Here is an 11,294-nt window from a genome sequence, read left to right on the forward strand (position 1 = left end):
TAATCCTTTTTTTTTTAATTCTGTAAAAAATTCTGACTTCATCAGTCCTGGCTCTGATTATCTGTTTTGAGAAGACAAGGGACAAAATTATACAAAATTTGAATAGCCTCAGGAGTTATTTCCTTTAAACAAAGAATGTTTCTCATTGCAGAGTTGGTGCAGCCGTTCGGCGCATGCGCGGAATTATTATCAAATGGAACGCACGGCAAAAATACTCATTTTTTTGTATGTCCGCATGCATTTAGTGTATAATGTGCATAATATATTGACTAAAGGTTAGGGTTAGAATCACCATGGTTACAAAATATATACATTTAAGGTATTTTTGTTCAAATTTAGTTAATCCGGTATATACCGGAGTCTGTAATATATCACTGGCGCACCAACTCTGTATTTAGTCACAGCCTTAAACAAAACATACGGTCTGAACACAGACTAGTCAAAGTGTTCTTAAACAGATATTGAGCAGAATTGATTTTAGTGCTAATATTCACTGAGCCCACTGATTTCAGAATCAAATAGGGGTCATCAACTGCCCATTAGCAATAACACTTTCAAATGTTTGGATCATCGGTCAAAGCAATCTATATTATCGAGCGTAAACGAGATCACTAATACATGGTATTAAATGATAGAAGATCTCCGCCATCACATAGCCCGTCCCTCCAGGAAAGTCATAGACCCATATACGAAATGGCTCTACAGAAGGCAAAGCAATATCAGAAATACTATTAAGGGTCTGACGAAACAAGACAAAAGACAAACATAAAAGCCCTTTGTGTGTATTTTTTTCATTATTTACTGCATTTACAAAATATCCAGCTTGTTTGTCAGCTGTTTTGATACAAAACATTACATTTTTCTTGTTAGAAAAGCATTTGTAATATTTTAATAGAGCAAAAACTTTAAATACTAGTTTCTTGAGAATTATCTTGCCTCTCCTTACGCTTCAAGTTACTACATGCATGGTGTTTACATTTGTTTTTTCATTTCGTTTCCTGTTGTTCTTTATTAAGCGTTATTATGAAACAGTTTCCACTATAGTTGAAATCTTCTAGGAAACAGAATGTTCAAATGTCATCTTGAATGAAAATGTCATCCAGTAGCAACAGTAGTTTCTGAATCACTCTGACAACGATATCGTCAGTTTTCATAATGCCATGTATTTCGTAAGCAAATCTGATTACATTCATATTCCTTTCCAGTATATTTGCTAAATCACTTTTCTATCGTAACCTTTCACGACGTGATTTGTTTATGCTTGTCATTTAACCCTTACCCTGCTAAATTTCTATAATGAACTTGTCCATCTTTCAATTTGGACAGTACCATTAACTGTTTAAAGGGGTGCATACCAAAAAGATACTGACTGATTGGCGAACAGTGCAGACCATGATCAGACTGCACGGATGTGCAGTCTGATCTTGGTCTGATCTTGGTCTGCACTGGTCGCAAAGGCAGAATCACTTGCCACCAGCAGGCTAAAGGTTAAACTAGTCACTACGTGTGTCTGTCGCATTTCTGTCATATTGTTTTCTGCTGGATTGTCAATACTATAAATGCTAGGCTTGTGATATATAGAGACCTAGACTAAGTGTGAGTCTATAGCTATATACTTAAGTTTATTATACTGTATAACTCTTTCGTGTATAATACGGCAAGTGTTAAACTTTGTACTCGAGAAGAGTGGAAAACTTGTTGTCATCTCCATAGTTGGCGTTAAGTGTGACCTTTGCGTCCTTGAAACGATATGGGTCAAGGTTGACCGTTCCTTCCCAAAGACCAGCGGTATTTTGGTTAAGATGTGTCCAACTTCCGTCCGCTACCACCGCGGCTGACTTCACTTTTGGTATAAACACCTCAAACTTAGTTTCGGCCAAACTCACGTTAGGGTCGAGATTACTTGGCGATACAATGTAGCAACCCTCTTTCCACTGAGCAAATTGCTTTGGATAAGTGGCGACGGCGGATGCTATTCTTGAGCAGTTGATCAAATAGTTATACACACCCGGAAGTGTTTTACTGTCGTCTGGTAGGAGAAGAGCAAATATTTGGAGCTTATAATATCCCACTTCCGGGAGAGAAACCTTGACGGAAACTACGCCATCTTTCGTCTGCGTGAACACATGTTGTGGCAGTTCCTCGTTTTTTGCACAGCTCGTAAGGTTGGCTGTGACTTTAGTTGGCTTGCTGACACGTATTTGTACTTCTACCTGAAACAAAAAGTATCAGGAATCAATGCATTAATAGTAATTAAAAAGACTATAAAATATATGTAGCAAAGCGAAAATTAAAAGTGTGTCAAGAAGTCTCAAGAAGTAAGGTAGTCTTATATCGTAAAGTTACTTTAGGAATAACTAAGGTAAACACCTCTTCGGCAGGACATGTTCTGATGGACATGGTAGGCGACTTATTCTTATTTACAAGCAATCGTACAAACCCTTTCTCCCGTTTTTCTGATGAAAAGGAACTTTGAAAATCTTCTACGTATTTACAAAGAAAAAAAAAGAAATATGAGCCGTGCCATGAGAAAACCAACATAGTGGGTTTGCGACCAGCATGGATCCAGACCAGCCTGCGCATCCGCGCAGGCTGGTCTGGATCCATGCTGTTCGCTTTTAAAGCCTGTTGAAACTGGAGAAACTGTTAGCGAACAGCATGGATCCTGACCAGACTGTGCGGATGCGCAGGCTGGTCTGGATCCATGCTGGTCGCAAACCCACTATGTTGGTTTTCTCATGGCACGGCTCATATAATAAACGACAAACTGAGTTTGGTCAAATCGTCATGATTTAGAAATGTGATCATTAAAAAGATTTTAGCAAAAAAGCACTGTGTCCTCTCAAGAAGGAAAACAATATTTTAATGAATATATAATTAAATACTTCTGTATCAAACCTGTTTTGCTGCAATTTCAGAACCTTGTATTATTGGTTTTTAATAGTCATTACAGAAAATACTGCTGTTTTGTTTTACATTTGAAAAACTATGAAGCCTTTATTTATTTTTTTTTATTTATTTATTTTTTTTGCATTCTAGACAGTTACCTTGTACACAGAAGGAAAAACAGCTTCATTATTTTATAGACAGAAACCATACTGTTTGATGGATGTATCTGTATGATTTAGATAACTTATCAGAATACGTAATATATTACACTGATCCATTTCCTGGCTTTTATTTTAGATTTAGTTTACACGGCTTATACTTTAGATATATTTACACCAGGTAAAAAGCAGTTAATTTTATGTCAAGTTAATTGTTATCATAAAAATATTTAAAAAATTGTAGCCTTTAACGTCGGTCAGCAAACAGACCTAGTCTACATTTATTCGGATAATCAGCAATTTTCACGTAAGTTCCCTAGCCCGCACATGTTCTAAGGGCTATATGTGCAGCAATCTGCTTAAAATCATCTCCTTTTAATGCTACGCATTGGATCTAACTCTTAGGTAGCCTGGGTAGCCGTTGATAATATTCGTGCTTTGTCAGAAGAAATCATACCTAATATCTATGCATTAAAGATCCCGCTTAATTTGCGCTAATTAGTGTTAATTGGCATTCATCGAGTTTCTGAAATTATTAATTTGCAGGTAGAAAAAAGTTAGAAATTGTAAGACAAGATTGGATTCCAAGGCTAACTCTTAGAAAGATCGAGAACTTTAGTCAGATTGAAATGAGCAGAGAATTATTACCAGTAGTTTGAATAGTAAGAAAGTTCGTTAAGGGCTCTTACTTTGACAAATAATGTGATTTTGATAGTTTTCTTTAATAATGGATAATATATTTAAGCCATCGGTCCTGAACTGAGTAAGTAAATACAAGGACTAATTTAAAACTTACTTTTAAGTCTTCGATGCTGCATGCAGATTTAAATCCAGGAAATGTTATCAAAACATCCCAATTCTGCAATTTACAATCAAACTCCTAAAATACGCAACTTCATATGAAGTTGGTTTATGCCGCAGTGTTACTTGTCAAAAGTTTTGCATATGTCTCATTCAAATTTTATTCAAGTGTTTTTCTATTTATAATAGTTATTATATTTAAACAAAAAAAATGGAGCAACATCAATGTTTGGCAGTTTTAGTGCCGAATTATGCAGGTTTTAGACACTCCCTCAAAAATATAATTTAGATATGGGCTCGACAGATGCTTTAAAATATACAACCTTGTCATAAATATGTTTACTAAATCTGTATTTTGTCGACATTTTGAAGGTTGAGTAGCATTAAATATGGCACTTTTATTGGCGCGGAAAGTGGCACAGATCGCAAGAAACTGATTTCCTTTCTCATAGACAGACTGACAAAGGAATAAGTAAACCAAACAATCTGATGAACAAGCAAACTCAAAAATTGTAAGGAATAGGCAAACCAGAAAATTTCATCAACTACTTGTTTTTTTTTTCGGCGAACGCCGTCTAAATTCGTTTTCGTTACCTATGCCACGTGACTTCAGTTTGCAAATCAAACTACTTGATAACGCATTATAGATAATTTATCAAAATGGAAGATTTATGCAACACTCTGCCTGATTGGACGAGAGTGTCAATTTCTTTCACTCTGTTGATTGTGCTACGCTGAGTGAAATGTAGACAAAGCGTTTATCCTAAACGACGCTGATGAATGTTAGATGAAAAATTCATAAACTTCTTTCCTTACTAAGTTACAATTCGCCGGCCATCATTTTTAAAGATATTTCTTGTTTCTTTCTCTTTTTTTTTATTTAATCAATATTCGCGGAACGCTTCCTGATAATATTTTTGAACAATGGAAACTACTGAAAATAAAAGCTACTTCTGGGGATATAAATGATAGCAACAGAAGATTTGACACATTTGAGCCGCACCATGAGAAAACCAACATAGTGTGTTTGCGACCAGCATGGATCCAGACCAGCCTGCGCATCCGCGCAGTCTGGTCAGGATCAATGCTGTTCGCTTTTAAAGCCTATTGCAATTAGAGAAACCATTAGCGACCAGCATGGATCCTGACCAGTCTGCGCGGATGCGCAGACTGGTCTGGATCCATGCTGGTCGCAAACGCACTATGTTGGTTTTCTCATGGTGCGGCTCATTTATTAGGAGTACTTGGATTCGTTTTACTCGTCAAATATTTAAGTAGTTGTTAGAAGTTTTACGTCTGTTCTTTTGTACAAGACCATCTTTTGTGCATATTGTATAACATTATAAGATTCTTTCACTGGTTGTAGGTGCAGATTGGAATTTCCGGACTCGAGGGTAACTGTTTAGGCGCTAACGAGGCTCCTGCCGAGTTACCGCCTAAACAGTTACTCGGAAGTCGGATATTCCCATCTGCACCTATACCAGTGATAAAATCTTTTTCTTGCATACCGATATCAAAAAATAATAATAAAAATAAAATCAACTGAACGGCTTTCTTTTTAGAACTATTTCTTACAGCAGTGTTTAGTTCCGGTTTTGTTTTATCAGTTGCAGCGTAACGTTATGAATTTTTGATAAAATAACGTGCTTTGAATCGAGAAATATACTATCAGGAACAAAGAGGAACTGTCAAGGTATTGGATTTTTATTCCGTTTTTTTAAAATAAAATATAAATTACTACATAAATCTTATATGTAATTCGTAATATAAATTCGTCATTTAAAGCACGAGAGTCATCTTACACCCCGGGGTGTAAAATAGATTTTTCCAACACCGGTAAAAATACCGGAAATCCCCGTCTGGTATGCAAGAAATGAAAATCTTCACATACGACATGGACTTACACGTCCTTAACCACATAGATTTATTAAGTTCATACATTGCTTTTTGATGCTTTTTTCTGTTGTTTTACTCCCGTAAATCTTTAGTTTAGTATCGTTTTTTTCAGTTTCATTTGTGTTGCAGATAAAAGAAAAATACATTCTATTTTCAACCGGTAGTAATCATAAAGATTGATTGACATATTAACAACATTTTAAAATATATTTGTCTTTTTACGTGCGGTGATATTTGCCGTCTTGGATGTTTAAAGAAATTTAAAGTGGTCAAAACCGATTTTGTTTAATCTCAACATTTTTAGCATACAGCCTGTGATATTAATGATTGTGCAGTTAGAAAATAACTGAATCGTCATCAGAAAATTTGAACTTGTTGCAACACAACAGTTAGAAGACAATTATTTCTAAATCGCATGCATTCTTCAAACTTCTCTATTCCATGGGCCTTTTTGTTTGTGTTTTTAATGGTTTAAGGCACACAAAAAGTAAAGTGCATATCATGGCCTTTTTCGTTGTATGGCCTTTTCCGTTTTCAGTGCTTTCCCCAATCAATGTAGAATTGCAGAATCAACAGCTGTAAGTTTTTTTTACTACAAATCATGAGCGATTAGTTCTTGAAGCTTTCTATGATATTTTGACAGACATTCTAAGCTTAAAATTGCTGTTCTTCTCACTTTTCCCTAACAGATGAGAAAATGTGTTTAAACAGAGGGATTCCCGTGCTTACGTACTGTTAAAACAGCTTTTTTATATATGCGCGTTCTGGTGCAAACTATAAACGTATTATGGCCCTTTAACGGATAATTCAAAATGAAATGACGGCAACGTGAAAAAACGACGCTGACATTCATGATCTACATTCGTTTAAACGTTATACACGTTTTGCCGGGCTTGAGCACCAACAGATCCCTCAGGATACTGCAGATGTTACAGCACGAAAAAGCATGCGTTATCCCTACATTAATTATTAGTAGTATGTAGCTTCATAGCTTAAACAATTTGTGGGTAGATTTTGTGTTTTTAAGGAAAAAAATATACAGATAAAATGTAAGTAAAGTTTCAAGATAACCTTTCTAACTAAAACAAGCATTTATTAAGCTTGAAAAACAAATTTCCGCAGCCTAATTTATGCATTAAGGAACTTTCTTTAGAAATTCGAATGTTTTATATACTTCAAAAACAATAACAGAAACCAGAAAAAAAATATCATAAAATTACATAACTATTTAAAATTGAAAATTACTACACTGAAATTTATTTAAACAATTAACATAATTATAAACAAATGAATAAATTACTTGGTTAGAGTCAATGTTGATTTCTGGATCCTGATGTGTGACGGTGCTGAGTCCGAACTCCTCGAACTTCGACTGTGGCCCTAAGTAACCCTTCTGTAAATCCGGACGTGCAGCCATAATCTCTCTAAATTATTTATAAACTTATAAGAATATTGCACTTCAAAGAAAATTGTCTTTAATTTTTGCGAAAACTTGCTTAACTTGCTTAACGCTAGAGGAGAGCTGATTGCTTTGAAGGTTTTAAGACATTGAAATAAGTACTCATAGCATAAGACTTTCCTAAAATAAGGTTCTTATCTATTTACGAAAGATGCTGATTTTGAAAGATTTGTATTGGCAAGACGGGGAGATCTTGTAGAGGATTGATAAGGTTTTATCATGCTGTCATGAATTCCATCTTGTTTCCTACTCGTTTCGTATTTTCTCGCGTTTGCAGGGTGAGACGAAACATCTCATTTAAGATTTTCTTTTATGTGAAAACGAACATTTTGTATCCCTAACTGCTTTGTTCTAATATTTCCACGAATTCATAGTTTGAATGCTTTGGTACAAGGTTCAGGAAGCTTCTTAATGTTTAAGGAAACGTCAGGTTTCAAGGGTCGTAATCACTCTGTTTATAATGTGACTTTCGCATGTTTTGAGATACATAAATATATATCAATTTTCAGATTAAGTCCTATTTTCGATAATAGTTTTTGTTTATATATTTATCAAAGTTTTGAATATAAATTAACTTCTATTATGGAATTAATTGTTTTTATTACCTCCCTTTATCATCCTGTGTGTATAAGATCATGTTCAGTATTGAAACCAGTGCTTTTCAAACCATTTAATTATGCATATTGTCTATTTGGAATGCCGCTTAATCAGTTTTTACACAAAATTGAAATTATTATTGAACCTTAAATAAGGTATCGAATTTTATTAAAACTTTTAATAATTGGATGAGACACAGGTGCCGCCCCCAACCCCCCCCCCCACCCACCCACAGAGTATTATATCAGTCACACGCGTGCACCTAGATAGAACCTGGAGTGCGGTCTATGACTTAACAGTTTTGTCAGTGCCACTTAAAACCCAAGTTAAGCAGACGATAACGTATACAAGTGGGTCTATACAAGTACACGTTATTTCATTAATCGAACTGACACCGCCCGGGCCTCGTGAGCTCTGAAAAATTAATCAGCCTACAAATTTTCACATTTCACCAAGATTAAATCTGGCTCGTTGATATGGGAACTGCATGACGATTTATTCGTTTTTAATCTCTTTAATAACAAATCACCATGTTCTTCAAGGTTAATGCACGCACGGGTTAAATGATTCTAAAAGTATACTTGTGATTTATGATCAGACAAGATTTTACCCACGTAAAATGCCGTTGCGCTAAATATTATATCTGTTATATGTCAAGGCTACACTTACCGGGGCGATAGAATGTTAGCTAACACAGTGATAGTTCAGTTTCAGTTTAACCACGCAATGGTTCATGAATGTTTAAGACAAAGTATTACATTATCTTTTAAATATATAGTTCGTACTTTAGGTGAACTATTGGACTGGTTCTACAAATGGATAAATATCCTATGCCAGATATACTTGGCGATTGTTTTAACAAACTGAAAATGCGCATGCTTAGGAATTATCAATTTACAATAACATTTCTGACCTGAAAATCGTGTTAGAGTTGTGTCCAATACTTCATCTTGCCTTACCTTACTTCACTTCAAACTGATTGATATACACATAGGAAAAGGGCGCCGTTAATAAGTGTCGTTCTTTCGTTCTGTCGCGTTGCATTCTTCGTTATATCGTTTTGGCGGGGGCGCCAGAACGAGGTAACAAAACAACGCCAAAAGAGGAAAACGTCGTTCTTTCGTTATGGCGGAGGCGCAAGAACGACAGAACGACACTGGCAGAAATCAGCCACCATAGAAAAGTCTAAGAGAACACGCCGTCACCAAAACTGTGCTTGCCAAGATTGGCTGGACTCGTTTAAGACAAGAAATTGTGTGGATACTATATACAATATATATTCTTGATTTATTTCTCATTTCAAACCACACCTTGGTTAATAAAGTCAAGATCATACCTGGCATATCAGACCATGACATCATCTCCACAGAAATATGTTCCAGACCTATTATACTCAAACAAAAGCCCCGTATTTGCACATATAAAAAAGAAAACTGGACTAAATTAAAACTATTCATTAAAATCTCTACATCAGAAATACTATAAAAAGTCGAATCTCCCCCTGTTTAAGACCTTTGGGCCCAGTTCAAACACACAGTTGAGGATGGCATATCAAAATGCATACCTATTAAAAGAATTAAAGCAAAACCATCTCTGCCTTGGATAACAAAAAGCCATTAAGAAACTAATCCACAAAAGAGACCAGCTCTACAAAAATATTAAAAAACCAAACACTAATAAAAACAAGTCAGATCATGAACAATGGGTGAAATTTAAGAAAGTAAAATCTCAAATAAAAGCTAAAATTAAACAATCATAATTATGATTCTTATTTAGAACATTCTGAATCTTGCAGGTGATGATGGAACTGACACACAAAGTCAAGTCTGCACCAAAAAGCTCTACACCCTAATAAAAAAACCCTCAAAACAAGATTCACAAAAGGTATCCCCACTAAAAGATCAAAACTCAGTCTCTCTTAAAAGTAACAACATTGAAAAAGCAAATATTCTTAACAAACAAATTCAGTCAGTTTTTCCCCAGTTTCACCACTCTCACTTAAACAGACATGCATACAAAAACTGAGGCTCCTGGACCCCAGAAATTACTGTAAATACCCTCAAATGAGTGACATCATCATCAGTAAAGTCGGAGTATTAAAGCTCCTTGCCAACCTCAATGCCAACAAAGCTGCCGGCCCTGACAATATAAGACCAGTTGTCCTGTAGGAGCGGAGAGAAGAGGTTGCTGACATCATCACTGCTGTCTTTCAAAAGTCCCTGACCACCGGCAATATTCTCTATGACTGGACCAGTGCAAATGTCTGCCCTGTTTACAAAAAAGGAGATACCAGTGATCCGGCAAACTATCGCCAAATTTCCCTTACATGCATTCTCTGTAAAACCGTTGAACACATAGTTGCCTCTCAACTGTCTTTTCACTTTACCACCCACAACATATTCTATGATCTTCAGCATGGCTTCAGAGAAAGACGATCATGCGAGACCAAGCTCATTGAACTAACTGATTACCTTGTGAACAACCTCTCCTCTGGTAAACCAACATATCTTATACTCCTTGATTTTTCTAAAGCTTTTGATAAAGTAAACCATCCCACACTTATACACTCTTCAAGAACATGGTGTTTGTCCTCAAATCCTAAACTGAATTCGGTATTTTCTCATTGGCCGAAGACAGACAGTAGCTGTAGATGGTGACTGTTCTTCCGAAGTGCCTGTTACCTCTGGGGTGCCCCAGGGCTCAGTCCTAGGCCCCCTTAGTTTCCTTCTCTACATCAACCAGCTACCTTCTTCTGTGTTAAAATCTATCTGCTGACCTTAAGTTTAACACATACATATCTAAAGTAACTTCCAACGCAAACAGATCTCTTGGTTTCATTAAAAAGAATGTAACAACGAAAAATAAAAAGTCAGAGAACTAGCATACAAGTCCCTGGTCCGGCCACAGGTTGAGTATGCGTCACCTATCTGGAGTCCCTACACTAAATCCAACATTCACAAGGTAGAAATGGTCCAGAGACGTGCGATACGATGGGTAAAGAGGGACTACTCCCCTCTCTTGAGTGTAACAGCCATGCAGGAAGACCTGGGCTGGCGTTCCCTTGAACATCGCAGACTAGACTGCCGGCTCATCATGTTTTACAAAATATACCATAACCTAGTTGCACTGAGTTAATCTCCCGCCATATATCCAAGTTCCTTAACAAGACACATGCACCTTCTATCTCTACAACAAATACAGGTTTCCTCTGATTACCACAAGTACTCCATCTTTCCTCACAGCACTGTACTTTGGAACAAACTCCCAAGTCACATTGCCACCCTGCCCGACCTTGAACAGTTCAAGCGGGCGGTTGTATAGATGTAGTATTAGTCTGGCTCCCGGTGTTTTTACTTTTTAGCTTCACTTTTTTCTCACTATTAACATTTTAATCATGACGAGAACACTTTTCCAGTTCCACTTATGCTGACATGCTTTCACTGTCAGGTTTTATCTCTCTCTCACGTATTTAGTAACAATCCGACGTGCACTTA

The 11,294-nt window shown here is 36.3% G+C and overlaps 1 protein-coding gene across 1 annotated transcript; it reads right to left on the reverse strand.

The window, feature by feature from the left end:
• Positions 1-766: 766 nt before the first annotated feature.
• On the reverse strand, positions 767-7,322 carry LOC123546900 (uncharacterized). The gene is made up of 2 exons (XM_045333543.2): positions 7,045-7,322; positions 767-2,213 (listed from the first exon to the last, which is right to left on the reverse strand). The coding sequence occupies exons 1-2, from the start codon at positions 7,159-7,161 to the stop codon at positions 1,665-1,667; spliced, it is 666 nt and encodes a 221-aa protein (XP_045189478.1). The 5' UTR covers positions 7,162-7,322; the 3' UTR covers positions 767-1,664.
• Between the last annotated feature and the right edge of the window lie 3,972 nt (positions 7,323-11,294).

This window comes from Mercenaria mercenaria, chromosome 9 (genome assembly GCF_021730395.1).
Source record: "Mercenaria mercenaria strain notata chromosome 9, MADL_Memer_1, whole genome shotgun sequence".
Lineage (NCBI taxonomy): Eukaryota > Metazoa > Mollusca > Bivalvia > Venerida > Veneridae > Mercenaria > Mercenaria mercenaria.

Coding starts and splice junctions, on each gene's coding strand:
- LOC123546900 (XM_045333543.2), bottom strand. CDS start 7,161: ATGGCTGCACGTCCGGATTTACAGAAGGGTTACTTAGGGCCACAGTCG. Junction 2,214..7,044: donor TCAACATTGACTCTAACCAA/GTAATTTATTCA, acceptor TTTTTGTTTCAG/GTAGAAGTACAAATACGTGT.